This window comes from Pelodiscus sinensis, chromosome 7 (genome assembly GCF_049634645.1).
Source record: "Pelodiscus sinensis isolate JC-2024 chromosome 7, ASM4963464v1, whole genome shotgun sequence".
NCBI classification, from domain to species: Eukaryota; Metazoa; Chordata; order Testudines; family Trionychidae; genus Pelodiscus; species Pelodiscus sinensis.
The window spans coordinates 22581934-22604392 of NC_134717.1; the positions used below are offsets into that span (position 1 = coordinate 22581934).

The window sequence follows — 22459 nt, forward strand, 5'->3', positions numbered from 1 at the left end:
CATCTAGCCCAGTATCCTGTCTGCTAACAGTGTCCAATGCCAGATGCCCCAGAGGTAGTGAACAGAACAGGGAATCTTTGAGCAATCCATCTTCCATTATCCATTCCCAGCCTCTGACAGATGCTAGGGACACCACTCCTACCCATCTCGGCTTATAGTAATTGATGAACCTAACCTCCATGAATTTATCTAGTTCTTTCTTGAACCCTGTCTTTACAACCTCCTCCGGCAAGGAGTTCCACAGGCCAACTGTACTCTGTGTGAAGAAAAACTTCCTTTTGTTTGTTTTAAACTTGCTACCTATTACCATTACAATACCATTCTGTTTCTTAAACTTTCCTGAGCTTCACATAAAGGCACATTTTGGGCAAACTGCAAATATTGAAGTATTTGGTTGTCTCAGACAACTGGATTTTTCAAAGCAAACAGTAAGTGATTAAATCAAATACTGTGACTGGACTTTTTAAAAGGCTGGATAATTTTATGACCCAGTAATCACAGTACAGGGGAGATTAGGCACTGATTCTGCAAGCTATTGTATACAATAGAAGTCATACATTAGGAGCAATCAGGCTACGTGTGAGTGGAAGTGTCTGTTCATATGTGTGGGCTTTCAGGATCAGGGATATCATGATTTACTTTTGTATGCTCGAGATTTAAACAGCACAGAGATCTGTATTTTAGAAATAACTCCTATCAGAATTCTAGACTGAACCAAAAGCACAGAGCTAAGGACACTTTAAGATTATAAGGTTCAAAATACAAATCACAATTTTGTGGCTTGAGTCTTTCTGTAATTTGCAGTAAATTATGTTCTTAAGAGCAATTGTATCCCAACTGGGGCATAAAATAAAAACCTGCAGGAGTCAGGAAGGGTTTGGTACTTCCTTTTTCTGTCTAACTATTATATAGGAGTAATTGGTTAATGCACAAGGCTTTGAAGAAGCAAAGTGCCCATTATTATTATTATGAATGTATTATTGTTTATCATGTTTTAATACATTTATCTTCTCTTCTCTGTTTAGATCAAGTTTTTGGCTCCCATTTGCACTTAGTATGTGAGCATGAAAATTCCACAGTCCCCCTATTTGTAAAACGGTGTATAGAAGCTGTTGAAAAAAGAGGTGAGTAACTTAATATTCATCACTATTTTTCATTCCTGTGGCCATATTTACAAGTGATGTTCTAACTTCACAACTCCACTTGTCTCGCTGAAGTAGTCATGCAGATCAAATTATACTTTAGTGATTCACTCAACTATTACAGATTCCTTCCTTCTATTCTTTTTACAATAGAGATATTAATAAAACCAATTAATGCTAATTATTTTCTCTATTTTGTCTGTTTGACATATGGTTGACTAAATAACAAACTTTTTGTGTGCAAGCCAATGCTAAAACATTCATAAAAATGTCAGTGATTATAGTGCAACAACCCTTATAACATTCATACTAAGATCCCAGGTGGTTATTATGCTGCTACATTTTTTGGTAAGTCCCCAATGTTCCCTAAACAAAACAAATGCCAGTTTAACTTGTCAGTAGTTTTAGAGTCTATCTTACATTTTTTCCCCTCTTTTGCATTTGGGTGTCTTTATTACTGATGTTTCAGGGGGTAGCTGAGTTAGTCTGTACAGGATAAACTTAAAACAACAAATGGCCTGCTAGCAGCTTATAGACAACAAAACATGTAGATGATATCATGAGCATTCGTAGGCACAGCCCACTTCTTCAGAAGACATAGTACTCTCCCATGGTAATGAATGACTTTCATTCCTATATTAAGTACGTTGAGTAGGTATTCTTATATATGCTTATAGGTGTCTGTCCCATTTACCAGATACTTGGTCATGAATCCAGGTGTGTGTGTGTGTGTGTGTGTGTGTGTGTGTGTGTGCATGCATAAATGGTCCCCAAAATGAGACCTCACTCTTGTGGAAGCATAACAAAAATAGTTCAAAGTTAAACAGAAAAATGAAAGCTGATGTAAATCAGTTGTGTGTTTCAGCTTCTCTGTCTCCTATGGTCCATTGTTAATGCTAAATTATAAAAGAATAACTGAAGGAAGTATGTAAGATATCCGTATGGATATCAAATGAATTCATAAGGATTAATAGGAAAATGTGTGTCATTTTTTTCTACAGAGCAAATGATCCTTTAAAGTATTGTATTATTATTCTTGGGTTCACATGCTTTTTTTCACAATCATTGAATTAGTTTTAAGCAAGTATATCATTTTAGTTAGCACAGTATGTAAATAAAAACTAATCTCAGTGGCAAGAGATAAAATTTCATTGTACTGTATTTATGAGTTTGTACTTGATATACATTTTTCTATTATCACTTTCTTGGATTAATATCTTTGCATTTACTCATATTCTATTTACTCTAAGTGTTGTTTTTAATAAGTTCTGGCATAAACTATCTCAGGACAGCAGTAATTTATATGATGCTAAGTCCAATGTTTATGCAAGCTTCTGATGACATTTTATACTGGGCTTGGTATTAGGAAGCGGTATGTGGAGGTGCCAAGTCTCCCGGCATGGCTGAGACTCAACAGATCTAAAGCCCTCCTCCTAATGGCCAGATATGCCTCTAGCCAAGATACTCAACTGCAGAGTCATGGGAAATACTTATGTACCAATTATGGGAAAGGCACATTTAATGAAAACTTTATGTTTACTTTCATAGTCTTAGTAAGATGGCCTAAATTCTCAGAACAGCTGGCACATTTGTTTTTATGGAAAAGAATTTTTCACCATAGCTACTTTTCTTTTTAGAAAATATGTAATCTTTACTGTACTCTACCAAAAAATATTACTTACACACTTCCTATGAGTTTATGTTCCCTTTACATTGCCTGTTTGAACCAGAAAGAATACAGCATTCATGATTTCCTGAAGAACTGTGCTCTTAACAAGATAATCTTATCCATTGTGTTACAGTGGAGCTTATATGTCATATACTATGACCAATAAAGTGTTGTTTAATTTTTTCAATTTTCAATTCAGTATGTTTGCTATCTTGATTGTTTCACATTATACTGTCAAACTACAATAGGATTCTCCAGTACACTGAGAAAATAGGTTAGGTAACTTGCTATTGGCCAGGTTGTTTTTTTTTATCTTAGTTACACTAGTGTGTGTCCAGTATACCCACATAACCTCAATGGAGTTACTCTGGAATCACACTGATGTAACTAAATCCAGATTCTGGACCGTTGATGCTATGGGATGTTGTTTGCCTCTTAGCCAAGCCTTTTAATATGGACAGAAATGACAAGAATTCTTTGTGTCCCTTAAAGTTCTCTTTGCAGGCCATAAATGCAGATATAGCAAGCCTGCAAGCATCTGTGTATAGAATTGTGAACTCCAACATTATTTATTTCCTTTATTATTTCTCCTTTAATCTCCTTTATTATTTCTAATTGTTCAGACTCTCTCTTACTGAGCCATATTGCAGGTCTGCCATAAATATTACATAAAAATGTTGGTCCCAATTCTACAAACCCTGCATGAGTAGTCCATTGACTGAAAGTGTTCAGGAACAGCTCCTGTTCTTTCTCCAATATTTGGTGAAATGCTTTCCTAAAAAATTTGAGGAGCCCAGCTCCTTAAAGTCAATAGGACCTTTTCTACCAGATTAACTAGAGGCAAAAGTGGATTCATGGTGTCCAGCGTAGTACAGGTTGAAACTCTCTTCTCTGGGATTCTCTGTCTGGCAACATCCATGGTCTGGCGTGGAAGTTGCAGGACCAGAGAGTCTAGTGCAGGGCCAGTGGCACAGATCCCAACAGAGCCAGCATGGCAGTGGGCTGCCTGAAGTGAGCTGATGGTAGGGCTTCCCAGCACATGGCGGTAGGACTTCCCAGCATGGTTGAGAGACCTAGCGTGGGGCTGCCCAGCGATACTGGGATCCATGGTAGCTCAGTGGGGTGGGGAGCCATGGTACTCAACTACCCTGTGGGACAGGGAGCCCCAGTGCAGCACGTGCATCTGCCCTGCAAGACCCAGAGCCCCAGAGCAGCACATGTGACTGCCTTGTGGAACCTGGAGCCACGGCAACAATGGCTTTCCAATGGGGTCAACAGGGCAGCGGAGCCAGAAGGAGCTGTGGAACCATCCAGGAGGCTAATGGATGGGAAAGAGGGGCCAGCGGCAGGGGTCTGGAAATGACCTCACCTGGTCCAGCAAAATCCCTTATCTGGGACTTATCAGATCCCCAGGGTGCTGGACCAGGAAGGTCCAACCTGTAGTTCTTACAGAGAAAGCTTCTATTATTTCCTTAAGGCTAGATGGTTACTGAACATTCTGCCTTGAATGAGGTTGGTGTGTATTTTGATTACCTGATGGGTACACTAAGGGAAAATTTGTGAGTGACAAAGTCACAGTTCTTCTCTTGCTCCCGCTTTGTCTGGGAGTGGGAAGAATCAGAAGACTGGAAGGGACCTCTAGAAGCTATCTACTTCAGTGCCCTACACCAGTGTTTCTCAAAGTGCGCTGCGGGCTCACTTTGGGAAAGCCTCTTGCAGGCCCACACCACTTTGTTTACCTAAATGCACCACAGCCACAGAGCCTCATGGCTCCCATTGGCTTCAATTTGCCATTTCTAGCCAATGGAAGATGTGGGAAGTGGAGGCCTGAGCTACGCTGCTTCCCACAGCTGCCCTTGGCTGGAAATGGCAACCTGGAGCCAATGGGAGCTGTGAGGCTCTGTAGGTAAACAAGTAGTGCAGGCCTCCTAGTGGTTTTCCCAAAGAGGCCCCATGGCCCACTTTGAGAAAAACTGCCCTACACTCATGATAGGACAAGAATTATCTAGACCACCCCTGACAGATGCTTGTCTAATCTGCTCTAAAAAATTGTCAGTAATGGAGATTCCACAGCCTTCCTGCAACTCATCTGGAGAGTTAGGAAGTTTTTCCTAATACCTAACCAAAACCTCCTTTGCTGTACTTCAGCCCATTACTTCTTTGTCCTATCCTCAGAGGTTAACAAAAACATTTCAAGACTCTTTCTTTTAATGGTCTTTTATGTACTTGAAAACAATTATCTCAGTCTTCTTCAGACTAAACAAACATTTTTTTTCAGTCTTCCCTCAGATGTTATGTTTTGTAGATCTTTAATCATTTTTCTTACTCTTCTCTGGACTGTCTCTATTTTTTCACATTTTTCCTGAAATAGGGCACCTAGAACTGAACACACTACTCCAGGTAAGTAGAGCAAAAGAATTACTTCTCATGCCTTGCTTGCAACACTCCTGCTAATACATCTGAAAATGATGCTCCTTTTTTAAACAGTTTTATGCTGCTGATTCATATGGCGTTTTGTCTGCTATGACCACCAGATCCTTTTCTGCAGTACTCCTTCCTAGTCAGTCATTTCCCATGTTGTATGTGAGCAACTTATTATTCCCTTCTTAAGTGGAGTACTTTCCATTTGTCCTTATTGGATTTTATCCTGTTTACTTCAGATCATTTCTCTAATTTGTCCAGGTCATTTTGAATTTTAATCCTAATCTCCAAAGCACTTGAAATCCCTTCTCCACACACCCCACTTGGAATCATCCATTAGCTTTTTATGTGCACTCTCTGTGCCGTTATGTAAATCATTGATGAAGATATTGAACAGAATCAGACCCGGAAATGACCCCCCTTAAGGATGCCTTTCTAGTCTGGCTGTGAACCACTGATAACTACTCTCTGGAAACAGTTTTGCAGCCAGTTATGTACCAGACTTATAGTAGCTCCATCTAGGTTTCATTTAAATAGCTTGTTTATGAGACTAAAGTCAAGATGTACCACAGCTAGGCTGTGTCTACACTGGAATGAATTTCCGGAACTGCTTAAAATGGAATACTATTCCGTTTTCAGTTTTTCCGGAAAAGGAGCGTCTACATTGGCAGGCTGCTTTTCCGGAAAAGTGTCTGTGGCCAATGTAGATGCGCTTTTCCGGAAAAGAGCCCCGATCGCCATTTTCGCGATCGGTGCTTTTTTCCGGAAAAGACTACTGGGCTGTCTACACTGGCCCTTTTCCGGAACAGTGTTCTGGAATAAGGACTTATGCCCGAGCGGGAGCAGAATAGTTTTTCCGGAATAGCGGCTGATTTTGTACAGTAGAGCATTGTTGCTTTTCTGGAAATTCAAGGGCCAGTGTAGACAGCTCGCAGCTTATTCCGGAAAAGTGGCTGATTTTCCGGAATAAGTGGACCAGTGTAGACACAGCCCTACTGCTTCCCTGCTATCCACAAAGCTAATTATTTTGTCAAAGAAATCTATCAAGTTGTTTTACACACTTTGTTTTGGACAAATCCAAACTGATTGTTACTTATCACTTTATTATATTCTAGGTGTTTGCAAATGTATTGCTTAATTATTTGCTCCATTATCTTTCCAAGTACTGAAGTTAAGATGATTGGTCTGTAATTTCCAAAGTGTCCTTATTGCTCTTGTTATAGATTGGTACTATATTTGCCCTTTTCCAGTCATCTGGAATCTTTCCAATCTTCCAGGACTTTTCAGAGATAATTGCTAATGGCTAATAGATAGCTCCTAAGCTAGCTCCTTGAGTATGCTAGAATGCATTTCATCAGGCCCTGTGTCTTGAAGACAACTAGCTAAGAAAAAAAGTTACTTTGCCTCTTTTTATGGTACAGTTTTCTACCTTTATCCACCTGACCATGGATAAGATAGGATAGGGCCAGGATTCCCTGCCTATTTCTGCTTGTTCCCAGCAGGGAATATGGGATGAGAAGCTGGAGTCAAAATCAGAGCAGGCCAAACATTGGAGTGAGAGAAGCTTGTGACAATCTAACCCTCAGGGTACATCTAGACTACATGCTTCTGTCGCCAGAGGCATGTAGATTAGACTACCCGGCATAGGAAAATGAAGCAGCGATCTAAATAATGAGGCATACCTGGGAGGTCGACAAATGCCTTTGATGTCGACAAACAGCTGATCGGCTCAGCGCGGCAGCCATTTAAATTTAAATGAAGCGGCGATTTATTTAAATCGCCGCTTCATTTTCCTATGTCGGGTAGTCTAATCTACATGCCTCTGTCGCCAGAGGCATGTAGCCTAGACGTACCCTCAGTGTATATTCACAGACTGTGCAGTCTTGCTAAGGGTGGAGCTCTCATCTCAAGTTTTTATGACTCTGTGATAGGTGTTATTTCCAGTCTTTTCTTGAATCATTTATTTATTTTGTTATCCATGACTGCTTTAAAGTTCCAGTATCTGTTTTAAGAAAACCTTATTTCAAAAAATCTGAACCATCACTCTGTAGTACCTAAACAAATTGCCAATCAGTACCTTTTCAAAGCAAAACTTTATCACGTGAAGGGGAACTGATGTTTCCAGGGATGATAATTACTCTGTGTCCAATGGCACAATAAACTAACAGACAAAACAGTTTACTACCTATACGTGTTGTTGTGCAAACAGTATATTTTAGGTTTATGAACAAATGGGCCTAGTTTTCCAGAGAAATTTGGTTTCATTTATCTTGGCCTATATCTATTGAAACATAGGAATTCATTCTTCCCCTTCATTTCTGAAACTAAGTTACTGTGTCCAAATCAGTTTAAATTACTTTAACATGATACCATCTATCCCACAGTTGATGATTACAGGTAAAGGTTTTATAATCTGAGCATTGCAGACATTGTTCTTTCTCCCTCTCACTTGTGCTGGTTATTTTTTAGCACAATATGCTGTGACAGGAATGATACATATACTTGCATATTTGACTCAGTGCCGAAAAGCCACCCTGGGATCCATATCCTCGCTTAAAGATTTAAGAAAGACCTTTAGTCCACTTCTGAGAAGGTTCTTAGCTCAGAAAACTTTATCTCTCAACTTTGCTTCTTAGCAGCTGTTATGTTTTTTGCTGTCCTTTGTTTGACAGGATCCAGTTATAGGTTCCGATGTCTGTTTAAAGAAACAGGGAGGTTGTTGGCTTTAAAATTCCCTTACTGCTTGTGTGTTCAACATTTTCCCAGGCTTTTCTACATAGTTTGCCAAGCAAAGGGACTGACCTTTTGTAGCAAACACTTTTTCATTTCTAAATGCTCACTTTGATTTTTGTCCCATTTTATGCTCATTCCAAACTGTTTACAACCCACTAAAAATGACTGTGAATTATATGTTTGTGTAATAGATTCCTTTTGTGGTTGGAGTAGAATGTTTACTTTAAACAATTAGTTATCTTTGGGTAGATTATAGTGACCTGAAAAAAAAAGAATGGCTAAAATTATTATGGTACCTTAACTATTTCCTTTTGTTATCTTCTATGTTAGTCTAACATATTATTTACTGAACTTCATTCTCTGATCTTACCATGAGCAAATCATATTGAACAACAAAAGTGACAAAACCTTTACTAATATATCTTCTCCAAATCGTAAGGTATTCTATTGTATTATGGCTAAACCACTGAGTTCAGAAGTAACTAATAACTTTGAGTACATTTTGAGGTATCCAACCTTAAAAGGGCTTGTTTTTCAGGAATTTTTGAGCGTCTGACTTCTTAAAATCAGTCTTCTTGAAGTAGTTTCAAGTTGGACACCCAAAATCAGTAGTCACTTTTGAAAATGTTGGCCTGATTGTCCAAAACTGCATTCTGGTTGGCTAAGATATCATCACATAAACACAAATAAAAATTCCTATTTCACTATGTTCAGTGACTGAATGAGAAGAAGAATTGGTATGGACAAAAATTAGGTTCCTTGTGGGATGGTAGTGAAGAGACGCAATTATAGAAATTTAGGGACCATCACAAACCACACACCTTTCTTCTCCAAGTATAAGACATGTTTCTTTGACCTTGCCTTTTCTAATATATAACAACACAGAAGCACACGCACGCACGTAAAACAGGACTCTCCACTCTACTTGCTTTTTCCCTTTAAGAAGAGGATGAGAGAACAAACAGAATATGACATAGGTGTAGCCATGAGCTTGATGGACAACTGGAAGCTGCACAGATAGTACAGAAATAAAATGGTGTAAGAACATATACAGAATACAATATTTTGGAAGATAGTATAATATTATCGATCTTGAGCAATAAAGGTGAAAAAAGGTAGTTTAATCTACTCTACCCAAAAATTACCAGGATGCCATTTTGGTAGCAGTTTTTGGCCCTTTCATCCACTTTTAACTCACATTCTAAAAGAAAAACTGGGGGCTGCTCAATAATGTCAATTGTTGAGGGATTTATTTCTTAATAAAAGAAAGTGAGACAAAAATAGCTGTTGCTCCTGAAATGAGAGCTGAGTTTCAGAGGGACAAATTAAGCACCTAATGGTCCAACTAGGCCATGTCAGCATTTCTCAAATATGGGACCCCCACAAGAGTACCCCAGGGAGTACGCTGGCCCTACCAATCAACTCCTCTCACTCCCTCACTCAACTCCTCTCCATTCCTGTGCCTCCTACGTGATAGGGAACAGCTGTCCCACATAGTACATAAGGAACTGGGAAATAGAGGAAAGAGTGGGAACAGGGCACACTCCAGGGAGGAAGCAAAAAGGGGAGGGAAAGTGGAGGGGCATGGATACTGTTAGGGTGGGAATTAGGTAGAACAGTACAGGGTCTTTCAGGAACAGGTAGGAAGGGGTCCACAAAAAAATAAATCAAAATAGGCATCCTAAAGCTCGAGAACCACTGATCAATAGAACTGAATAAATAGAGAAAGATAAAAATAATTTCAACCACTAAAGATAACTATTGTGTTCCTATTTTATCTTTATCTTATGAAATACTTTTTATAATTCTTTCTTTCTTTCTTTCTTTCTTTCTTTCTTTCTTTCTTTCTTTCTTTCTTTCTTTCTTTCTTTCTTTCTTTCTTTCTTTCTTTCTTTCTTTCTTTCTTTCTTTCTTTCTTTCTTTCTTTCTCTTAAAAATGGAAAATTAATGAGCCATTACCTAATAGTGTCAAGTATCAGAGGGGTTCTGAAACTGAGTCTGAATCTGCAAAAGTGACAAGGAGTCCTGTGACACCGTATGGATACATCTGACGAAGAGGGTCTTTGCCCACGAAAGCTTATGCTCCAATTAATCTGTCAGGCTATAAGGGTATGTCTACACTACAAAGTTAATTCGAACTAACACCCAGGACCTGCGGCAGGCCTATTCCTGGGCCTCCCAGCCATGGGCTTACCCGGAGGCCTGCCCTCAGTATGAGGCCCTGGACTGAATCCTGGGGGCTCACGCAGTCCATGCCCCCCGGGTGGTGATCGACCATGGGGCAGAGCGCCCCGTCCCTGACGCCGAGAGCCAGGAGCCTGTAGGGAGCCTGCCCAGGACCCAGGACCCCCAAGGCATCCCACAGAGCACATCTACTGTGTCATCTGAGGCCGGGGAGGGCTCCACATGTGAGTGCCATCATGGTCCCCTTATGTGTATGGGGAGGGGTGGAGAGGGAACCCAGGGACTGTGTACCTGGGCCTTGCCCACCATGGAGCAGCAGCTGGGAGTCATGCAGGAGCCCTGGCCCGTTTCCCACATGCTGACCTTGCCTTACAGAGTGGGGCTGGGTTTCACCCACTGTGTCCCCAGGGAGAACTGACCACTGCTCTTGTTTCACCACAGCCTCAGCACCTAGTAGTGCAGGGCACACCACCCCGCCTGCAACAGCCACCCACACCCGGGCCAGCAGCCACACCAGGAACCAGGAGGACTGCTGGCGGCGGCGCCTGCGGCTACTGGGGCAGCAGCTCCGCACCTAAGAGCACTGGGTCCGCGAGGACCTGCGGCTGCAGCAGCAGAGCTTGCAGGTGCTGGAGGATCAGGGCCGTGCCCTCAAAGGTCCCCTCCAGACCCTGGTGGACAGGTTCCTGCCTCCTCCTGCTCCAGTCCCCGCGGCCGCCCCAGCTCTCACTCCTCCTTCCACCCCTGCTCCCCCTCCCACTTCCTCTGCACCCGCCATCCCTCCTGCCCCACCCTCCACACCCACTCCCCCCGATGTCCCTGTACCCGCAGTGCTGCGAGACAGGAGAGCCAGCAGGACCCTGAACCCTGAGCTTTCCCTTCCCTTCTTCTCCTTCCTCCCCCTTCCAGCTCCCTCCTCCCAGGTTTCCCCCTCCCGTCTCCCACCCTCTCTCCTGCCCTCTCCCGCCTCCTTTCCCCTGTCTCCCCAGAGTTTCATTCCCCCTCCCCAGTTGTGTTAAATAAAGAGAGTTGTTATTTTTTAAAATATGTATCTTTTATTTGACATCAGGAAGGGGGTGGGCTAAGGAAAGGTAAGTGGAAGGATGAGAGGGAGGAATGGGGCACAAGCCCCCGGTGGGGAGGACTGGGGAGGCTCTGAGGGCTCCTCAGGGTAGAAGCTCTCCCGCAGGGCCCCCTGGATCCTGACAGCCCCTCCAGGGTCCTTCCAGATGGTAGCCTGCAGACAGTGCAGCCAGGCTGCCGGCAACGTGTCCGCGAGACGCTAATTCAAATTAGTTTTTAGGTCTAGATGCACTAATTGAATTAGCTTATTTCGAATGAACTAATTCAAATTAAGTTAGTTGGAATTAGCACTGTAGTGTAGACATACCCTAAGGTGCCACAGGACTCCTTGTTGCTTTTACCTAATAGTGGTCCGTTAATAGGCACTTTTGGAGTAGTTGATGACAGAAGGTAGTCAAAGTTCATACCAATAGCCTCATTCACAACTTTTCATCGTTTACCACTCCAGTATATATAGTAATGTGCAGCTATTGTTATTAGATTTGTACTAAATGACCAGTTGATCCATGAGGTATTTGGTTAAGGAATGATGTTTATTCTTCCCAGTCCTGGGTCTATCCACATACCTGCTAATCCCAGACATAAATTAAAGTATCAAAATCTGACTGTTGCCCCAATGGTCATCTGGAAGCTGGCAGTAAAGATTTTCTTATGCAAGGGGGAATCTTTTAGTGGCCAGATTACACTGTATTTAGGACAATTTTACACATTGTCAGAGTGCAAAATTGCAGTAAGGCAGTGCAGAACATGGGCCACACATTACAGTTTAGAAGTTACTTTGCTTCTTGTTTCTCCTTGTATATCTCTTATTGTTGAAGACTTTTCTGTCATAAACAGAGGATTTCATCCATGAAATAATAACCAGTTCATTTTCTATTATTTCACTCATTTATTTGGAATACATTTATTTATTTTTTCTTTAAACATTTTTTCTTTCTCCCTGCTTTTAAACCTGCCATTGCTTGCTTACATTGATATGATTTTACATATTGTTTCCAGTTGCCTTAGAATTCAGTACCTTGAAAGTGTGGTGATTGTATTGTGCCATTACACTATCTGATTATCTAGTTCTGCTAATTTTTTTGCTGTTCATTTTTCCCACATTGGGATAATCTATTATAGTTGGCTGCAGGCACATTAATCCTTCCATAAAGAATGTGTAATTTGTACTGGTTAGTTTGTAATGAGATTCTTGAAGTCTTTTATGATTCTATCTCATTCCAAGGGACTTCTGCTCCCTACTTTTATAAGCACTGAGTTGGGTGGGGGGAAGACACAATCAAAACAAACTGATAAAAAAATTTACATGCTGAAAAAAAATCCAACAGTTCAGCAGATAAACCCTTTTTCCAGGGAATATTTGTGGACTGAACAAAAATGTTTCTGAGGGCAATGAACTATGTTTACTTTAAAGTGGTCATCAACCATAATCTTAAATGTACAGATGAATGCAATGTGAAACAACTGAACAAAGTTCAGAGAAAACTCCTTGCAAGTTTGTGATTAAAAATGTTAGAGTTTGAGGTTGTTTTTTTAACTTCTTGGTAGAAATTAACAGCAGTTTAATTTTGTGCAAATGTATTGGCAAGGCTTTCTCAACCAGTTCTATGTTCAGTTTCATGCAAACCCACTAGAGCCACCTTTCTTAGCGTATGAGCCAGTTAATAGTGTTGTGCGAAGTCCAAGATAGAATTGGCTCCGTAGGAGTATTCACTCTGGGGCCTCTGTGTCTGCTAGAAAGCCACATTCTGAGTTTGAAAAAAAAATTAAGAAGTGTCAACAGGAAACATCAAGCAAGGGCAAACTGGGGAAAAGAGGGAGACAGCAGAATACAAAAACTGAACTAATACAGTATAGAAAGAAAGAAAATTATATTTTAAAATTTCAAGAAGTGTGTAATGTAAGCTAGGAAAAAGAAGTTATATGAACACGATACTGGAGAAAAGACAAGCTTTTGAACCAGCTGACATCTTTCCCATAGTTACCTGATGCCTGCTTCACTGACTGATCTGTTCCAGAGAAACTATCTTCCTTGCCAGTAACAACAAGCAGACTTGTACACCTCAGTTACATCTGAAGTGCCTGAGCATGCTTTCACTGCCATTACACCAGAGATGAATTGGAGCTTTTGCCATTTTCTAGCGTGGTATAATGGATGGCTGAGTAATCTTTTGTAAGGAGATGGGGTTTTTTTCCATTAAACGTTTCTCAACCTGCTTAACAAAAAAGTAAAACCACTTAACTTAAGACAATAAAACTTAGTACCATATTAAGGTGTCTAAAAATAAAAACAATTTCAAAATACATGAAAAACAAAATAAGCGATATTGATACATTAGTGCCAAGATTGTAGAGAAAATAAAACTAAATACAATTATTTTCTTATTGACTTACCCTATATCAATGTGAAAATGAAGGCCGTGATGTACCCCTAGGCTACGTCTACACTGCAAATTATTTCGGAATAAGCTACTCCAGAAGAAATGCTCCAAAATAGCTTATTTTGAAATAGCACATCTACACTATAGGACAGCCTGGAAATTAGTCTGAGGCAGGCTCCCCTAATGTGCACACTTGATTTAGAGCTCCAGGAAGCTCTGGGAAGTAATTACTTTGAATGGCCTGGGGGAGAGCTATTTTTAAATAGCAGCAGTGGAGCATCCACACTACTGCTATTATGAAATAGCTATTTTGTAAGAAGTGTTATTCCTTGTACAATGAGGTTTACAAATGCTGAAATCAGCTGCCCATTATTTCAAAATAATTTCAAAATAACAGGCGAGCTGTGTAGATGCTCGCATAGCTATTTCAGAATAATGGCCAGAAATAAAGCTGATGTGTAGACATACCCCTAGAGTCTAGCAGAGCCTTATGAAGGGAAGCTCATACTTGAGAATATCCACCTCCTAGCCACAAAAAGTATAAAGGAATAAACAATATTCTCCTTTCTTCCTCAAATCCAGGAGGTAAGATAGCGCTACCTCTTAGCAACATCATTTGTACCATCACAGCTCTGCACTTGCCAAAGTTTCCATTATAAATGCCTACAAAAAGAGCCTACTAGCTCAACTATAAAAACACATTTTGGGCTAACACTTGGAAAGAGTCTTAGCCTGGAAAAAAGCATTTTAGAGGATTGGCTGGGTTAGTCTGTAACTTTAAAAACAACAAGTAGTCCTGTGACACCTTAGATACTAACAAATATATATAGTATAATGAAGTTTTGTGGGCAAAACCCACTACTTCAGATGAACTTGAGGGGAGAAAAAAGGGGGATTATCAGAATTTATAACAGAAAAAGAAGGGAGAGGGAAAAAATCTACCTGTGAATAGTAGTGCCAGGGCTAATGAGGCTAATTGAGTTGGCTGGAAGTGTCTCTCATTTAGTTTTTGCTTTCAATGATGTGTTAAATATAAGGAAAACTGGTTTTATAGTAGCCCATCCAGTTAATGTCTTTGTTCAGGCAGAGGAAAACAGTGTCAAATTTGCAATCTCTCTTTATAGCTGGCTTATGAAATTCCTTTGTAGAAGGAAGACTACTTTTCAATCCATTAATGATTGCCCAGGCAGATTAAAATGTTTCCCTACCAGTTTATGTGTGTTACCATTTCTGATATCTGATTTGTGTCCATTTATCCTCTATCTTATAGACTGTCTAGTTTGGTCAATACATTGCAGAGGGGCATTGCTGCCACTTGATGGCATATAGTACATTACACTGAGCATGCGCAGTTGAATAAGACTCTGATTCTGTGCCTTACGTGGTTAAGTCCTGCAAAGGTGTCGCTTGCATAGATGTGTGCAAATAGTTGGCAACAGGATTTATTGCAGGAATAGGTTTCTGGCTGAGCATGTGTGAGGTGTGACGTGTAGTTGCTGGAAAGAATTTGCTTCAGGTTAGGGGGATTGTCTGTAGGTGAGGACTGGCCTATCTCCTAAGGCCTGTGAGAGTGAGGGATTGTTTTTTAGGATAGGTTGTAGATTGTCAGTGATGCACTGGAGGGTTTTAAGCTGAATCTGTAGGTGATGACTAGTGGTGTTCTGTTATTTTTCTTAGTGGGAAATGTTTACAAAATGTAAAGAAAAAAAGAAAGCAAGAAAACTCTAAAAAAATATAGTTAGTAATTTCACATTCTTTTTTCTTTCCCTGTTCCTCAGAAATGGCTAGTAATTTTAAATAAATGGCTAGTGATTTTTAAATAAAATTATGTATTCCTTAATGTAGACTAATTCCTTTTTGTATTTGGGAAAAAATAAATATATAATACCTAGGCTGATTTTTTTAAAGAGGTGCTACTGCAATAAAAATAAATTTAAAAAAAAGTTTTAGTGTAGGTTGAGTTTAAAAAATTGTGTCTCCCTTTTCAGCCTGCAACTGGCAGGAACAAGTAATCATTCTAGTTTTATTACTACAATTATTTGCTAGAGCAGTTTATGTCATATCAATGACTAAACATGTGATATGAGAGGATAATCAGACTCATACTTAAATGGGATAATTGATCCCACCAATAATTTCTGGGGCAAAGAGGAGACCAAATTAAGGCCAAGTTAAAAATCAGGCTCTATGGTTATTTCTATCAGTTTACATCCAGCGGATTTATGAAACTTTCATTGCACAGAGTTAATAATCTAGTAACTAAGAAATCCCCAAATAGGCTATTACATGTTAAATCATTATATACTATTGAATTCGTTTTTCTTTTAAAGATCCCCAAATTAGACATTAACCTTGCTCTAGCTTGGTCAGGCTCCTCACTGATTCTTGGTCTAAGAAGAGTTTTTAAGTGTCCAAATTGCAGTAATATATATCAAATTATGCTTGGTCCATGCAAAAAACCTTATTGGTTTGGACTTTCACATAGGATGTTTCTTTGACATTTCATAACATACCATAAATATATCATTTAGAGAGTGTGTGGATCTATTTCATCATCTAATCCATTTGTCAATGAAGGGCTACTTCACATGGCATATTTTCTGGTGCCTTCTTTTCAGTTTTAAATATCTGAAGTGATATGCTTTCTTCCACATGCCTGGAAGACTATTCCTCAGTCAAATATATTTTATTTTTAGAAAATATTTCCTGGTGTTCATTCTTCATTTCTATTGGCTATATTTAATTTCTTTTCGCTAATCGTAGTTAGGAACTAACCTAGGACCCAACCCAGCAAAGAGTTTAAGCACATGACTAGTCCTGCTACTTGTTTTCTTAAAGTTAAGCAAATGCTTAAGTGTTCTATTGGATCAAAGCTTTGTGATGCCCTAACCAATTCATAATTCCAAGATTCCAGGTTTTTCTCCAGGTAAAAGTATGTAAATCATTTGGCCAGATCATGTCCCATATGCACATGAACCAAGGAAATATAAATATTCCTCAGCATCTCCAGAATCCAAAAGATCACAAGGACTGATGCAGCAGGAGGATTGCTTCAAATCAAGGTGATTTAAATCATTGGATGAAAAGCCTTGATTTAAATACTCAACTGTTATCAATTTTTCCAGTTGTACTTCAGGTTTTTTTAAAGAAAGATTCATTTTGATTGATATAATGATTGAAACATGTTGATTTATAATGAAGCAGAGCATTTATACTGGGTTTGGTATATCCTTTTACTACCAAAGAGAGTAAACTATGACTAAAAATTTTTTTAAAAGCAATTATATAACTTAAGATTTTCAGCTTCTTTTTAATTGTAAATTTTAATATATTAAATGAATTAATGATCAATTATTTATTTACTAGATAATTAACTTTTTGCTTATGATTTGTATCAAGCTGCATTAAGACGATAACTACATAAGTAGTGTTCCATAGGTGCTCCACTTCAGGGGCATATGTGCCTTTCAAGCTCTTGAGTGCAGAATTTTCATTAGCAGTGTCCACTCAGCCCAGGTATCTGCTCTACATAACCTTCTACTGTGCTTTGAGGGTATATAAGGTTTTGTGGGTAAACTACCCTCAGTTCCATCTCCTCTGCCAGAGCCTGAAACAAAGCTGGAGCATGTCTGCCTTGTATTTGCCTCAGCATGTTTTATAATTGTGTTTAGTCAGGTTGTTGTTAGTTGTTGTTAGTATAGAATTAGAAAGTTGTGAGAGGATTCAGTTTTTGCCCTCTGCAATTTTTCTCTTTCATTTTTTTATGGAGAGTTTATTTGGCCTGGCTAGGCACACCTGGCTCTCTATGTTTCAAATGCTTTCTTCTCTCAAAGCTATCTCAGTCAACGATGGCCACTCTAAAGTGTGTCTGTTGCTTGGGAGAGTCCCATTTCTCCTCAAAATATTACTTTTACCTTGCTCTAAAAACTAGAGCTCTGGAGCATCAGAAGACCAAATTGAAGCTGCAGTTGATGGCACGCTCCTTTTGGTCCATTTCTGAGTTGGATCAAGAGAGCACCCATCCTATCCCCTATACATCTGTCCTTAGGCAGATCCACTGTTCCTTCAACTTCAGCTAAGTTTTCACCTAAAGGGGGAAGAACTTAGAAGACTCAGGGAAGACTCCAAAGAAGAGGAGATGGTCTCCCACCAAAAAAAGAGCAAGCACTCAAGAAATCTCAATCTCCTGCTAGGTCGACGGTGTCAGAGGCCTCAACTTCTCAACTTAGTGCTGAGGAGAAAAAAAAAAGATTCCTACTCTCATTCAACTGAAGCAAGGAGATCCCAGAGCACTTTGGAGAAACACAGTGCTAGCATCTACTTCAAAATCAATACCTGTTTCAGACTAACCAATGATACTAATAATACTGACCAAATTGAAGCATACACTTTGGCTACGTCTAGACTGGCATGATTTTCCGCAAATGCTTTTAACGGAAAAGTTTTTCCATTAAAATCATTTGCTGAAAAGAGCATCTAGATTGGCATGGATGCTTTTCCGCAAAAAGTGCTTTTTTTTTTGCGCAAGAAAGCCCTGATCGCCATTTTCGCAAAACAGTTTTTAGCTGTCTACACTGGCCCTCTTGTGAAAAAACATTTCTGGAAAAGGGCTTTTGCCCGAACGGGAACGTCAAAGCATTTGCTCAAGAAGCACTGATTTTGGACAGTAGAATGTCAGTGCTTTTGCACAAAATCAAGCAGCCAGTGTAGACAGCTGGCAAGTTTTTGCGCAAAAGCAGCTGCTTTTGTGGAAAAACTTGCCAGTCTAGACGCAGCCCTTTAACCCTGGTGCTTCTGCACTTCAAACAAACAGTGTTGCCTTAGTCAATTGTTTCATTTGTATTGATCTACATAGCACCATAAGAATTCCATTAGTCCATACACTTACCTTTGTGTTTCAGATACATTATTTGTGTTTCAAATTAAATATAATTGTATCTGAATATGATATGTGGCTTATTCTGTTTAAAACTGTTGTAATACTCAAAAAGGTACTGTTTTGACATATAGTACCAGAGCAATTCCTAATCTAATTTATGGGCTATTTTAATGTGTTACAGTGTAATAGGGCTTCTCAAACTGTGGCCTGGAATACATTTCCAATGTTCCATGGAGTTGCGTCTGTCAAAACAGTGAAGCTGACTGCCAGTTTCCAAACAGAAGCATTTTCTGATATTTGTAACCCAGTTGAAGACCCTCTAAAAGTTTGTATAGGCATTTGTAACATTGTTCAATGTCATTTGACATGTTTCTTCAGTGGACATTCACCCACAAAGAGTGTTGGCCAAAATGATAGAGTGACAAACACATTAAGGCAGAAAAAAATTGGCAAGTGATATGGACTGATTAGAGCAGTGGAGAGTGAGAAGAAAGGCAGCTATAAAATCCTCCACCTGGGAAAGGAAGTAAACTAGGGTATGTCTACACTACAAAGTTAGTTCGAACTAACGGACTTTAATAGGCGCTACACTAGTGCTCCATTAGTTCGAACTAGGAAAACCTCATTTTACGAGGATTAAGCCTAGTTCAAACTAGCTAGTTCAAATTAAGGGGTGTGTAGCCCCTTAATTCGAACTAGTGGGAGGCTAGCCCTCCCCAGGTTTCCCTGGTGGCCACCCTGGCCAACACCAGGGAAACTCGTCTGCCCCCCTCCTGGCCCCGAACCCCTCAAAGGGGCACAGGCTGGCTACGGTGCCCGTGCCAGGTGCAAGCCTGCCAGCACCCAGACAGCAGACCCTGCACCTGGCACAGATCGAGCCACCCACCCGATGCCCCCCAGCCCTCCACCTCTTCCCGGGACCAGCCGGGCAGCTCCCGGGAGCTTGCCCGGGACCGCAAGAGGCGGGTACCCGCCTGGGCTAGTGCGGACATCGTGGACCTCATCCACGACCTCCACACTAGGCACAGGAAAGTGGCTGGCTTGGGCAGGAGAGCTGCCAGCCTGGCCACCCAGGAGCAGGTGTGCATGAAAATCAAGGTGGTCCACTGAGACCCCTGACCCTGAGCCCTGAGCTTACAATGGCCGTCCTGGGTCAGACCAAAGGTCCATCTAGCCCAGTAGCCTGTCTGCCGACAGCGGCCAACCCTAGGAACCCTGGAGGGGATGGACCGTAGACAGTGACCAAGCCATTTGTCTTGTGCCATTCCTCTCCAGCCTTCCACAAACCTTGGCAGGGACACCACTCCTACCCCCTGGCTAATACCACTCCATGGACCCAACCTCCATGACTTGATCTCACTTCCCTTTAAACTCTGTTCCAGTTCTAGCCTTCACAGCATCCTGCAGCAAGGAGTTCCACAGGTTGACTCTTTGCTTTGTGAAGAACAACTTTCTGTTACTAGTTTGAAGCCTGCTACCCATTCCTTTCCTTTGGTGTCCTCTAGTCCTTCTTTATGGGAACTAATGAAGAACTTTTCTGTATGCACCCTCTCCACCCAACTCCTGCTTTTAGAGACCTCTATCCTGTCCCCCCTCCGTCTCCTCTTTTCTAAGCTGAAAAGTCCCAGTCTCTTTAGCCTCTCTTCATATGGGACCTGTTCCCAACCCCTGATCATTTTAGTTGCCCTCCCCTCTCCCAGCCTCTCTCTTCCCCTGTCCCACCTCCTTTTCCCAGTCTCCCCCAGTTTTGTTCAATAAAGACAGATTCCATTTTGGAACACAATTGTCCTTTATTTTGTACATCAAGAAGAGGGGCTAGGGAAGGGTAAGTGGAAGGAGGTGAGGGAGGAAGGGGGTACGTGCCCCCGATGGGGAGGACTGGGCTGGCTCTGCGGGTTTCTGGGGGTGGAAGCTCTCCTGCAGCCCCCCAATTGCGCTCTCTCCCCAGATGGCAGCCTGCAGCAAGTGCAGCCGGTCTGATGGCCGAGTGCTGTGATGTGCCCAGTGTGGGTACTCCGGGCAATCCAAGCCAGGACTGTTTTGCAAGCGGGGCACCCCTGAGAACTGTCTGTCCGAGGTGGGGGTCGGGACCCTTTAAGCACAGACCTCGGCTAGCCTGAGACAGCATCTCCATGCTCTAAGTCCTCCTCTGATGCACTGCCGTCACTGTTTCCGGCCATCCTTAAGCCTGGTTCAGGGTCCACTTAATGTGGACATGCTAGTTCGAATTAGCACAACGCTAATTCAAACTAGTTTTTTAGTCTGGATCCGTTAGTTCGAATTAGCTTAGTTCGAATTAACGTTGTAGTGTAGACGTACCCCTATTTAGTAGGTACAAAAGAAATTTCCCTGTCCTATTATTGTTTTCATCTTATCTTATTACTATCCTCAAATCACTTCATAATGTGATCAAGTATTATACTTGCTTCAGGAAAGGTGTGGGATCAGGATTGGTTGGGAAAAAATCCATAAGATTTTTATTTATGAATTTTACTAAATCAATTTACCATTTTATACGTCCAGCAATTTATAATGTGGAAATACATTAAAATAACATAGCATGTCAATTAAAGCAGGATTAAAAACTAGTATTAGGCATATAATCAGTTGGGATGTCCAAGCTCAAGATAAGACTGAATATACTTACAAGGGTTAAAAAGAGTCTGGTCTTTGTCAACACTGCATAAAAATATATACAGTGTATGCTAGAAAAGTACAGTCCTGCATAGTACATAAATATAACATCATATGAATGTATGCCTTTGTTTGTCATCACATTTATAACATATCCGGACATACAATTCTGAGAACTAGATATGCTAAGTATATACATGCACACCCATGCATCGTAACTGATTTTACAAAGTACACACTATTGTACTCACGTTTACCTGGCAGCAAGGCTAAGACTCAAGGACCTGATTTTTAAAACAGCGCTCCCATATTGCAAATATATTTTTTTAAAGAATATAAATACTCCTATACAGATATCTAACCACCAAAATGTACTTGAAAATCAGACAGGCATTTATAGGCCTACAAAATTATTACCTCATTTCACTGTATAGGAAATATGAGAACTGAAGGTAAACACCTTTTGAAAAACAGTACCTACATCTCCATTTTTAGAGTCCCATTCTGCCATTACAGTTTTTTTGTTTGTTTGTTTGTTTGTTTGTTTGTTTGTTTGTTTGTTTGTTTGTTTGTTTGTTTAAACAGCAACATTTGGAATTAACTCTGTTGGTCTGTTTTCTGACTGTAAAGGCCAAACCCATCTCCATGGATGTGACAGGCTATTTGAATGCCATCAGATTGGCATTTAAGCTTCTATACCTTCTAAATACAGCATGTAGCAGAATTATATTCTCTCTCTCAGGCTATGTCTAGACTTCAGGCTTCTTTCGGAAGAAACTTTTCCAGACGAGATCTTCCAGAAAAACTTCTCTTGAAAGAGAGGATCCACACAGTAAAAGCACATTGAAAAAGTGATCTGCTTTTTCGAAAGACAGCGTCCACATTGATTGGATGCTATCTCACATTTAAGTTGTGATTACTATGGATGGAGTGGCCACTAGGGCACCTGTGCTTTTTTCTGGAGGCCTCTTCTTTAAAACAAAAAACAAAGAAACAAACCAAAAAAACCCTCTTCCGCATCCACACATGCCTTTTTCCAAAAAAGCTCCTGCGTTCTTTCGACTTTCTGTTGAAAGAACACAATTGTAGTATGGATGTAACTGGAGTATTTTGGGAAAAACAGTCATTTTTCCAGAAAAAATCTGCAGTATAGACATGCTGTCAGTCTTCAGTACTTGGGAATGGCACCAGAGATGTACAGATGGTGTGCAGTACACAGCCCACAAGTCAAAGGTGCTTTCCTTCCAGATAACTGAGGGGCATCTGGAAATTCCTCAAAGGAGCATCATTCTCTGTGGACAAATCCACATGGTCCCAATCATCACTATCTTTC

At 40.6% G+C, this 22459-nt stretch overlaps 1 protein-coding gene across 4 annotated transcripts in view; it reads left to right on the plus strand.

Annotated features, from left to right (window-relative positions):
* ARHGAP15 (Rho GTPase activating protein 15) overlaps nt 1-22459 on the plus strand; it is a 491953-nt gene that overhangs the window by 303577 nt on the left and 165917 nt on the right. For all 4 annotated transcript variants that reach the window (XM_075933317.1, XM_075933318.1, XM_025191035.2 and 1 more), the window contains one exon: nt 1026-1124. In XM_075933317.1, coding sequence (XP_075789432.1) covers nt 1026-1124 — 99 coding nt within the window. The remainder of the gene's footprint in view (nt 1-1025; nt 1125-22459) is intronic.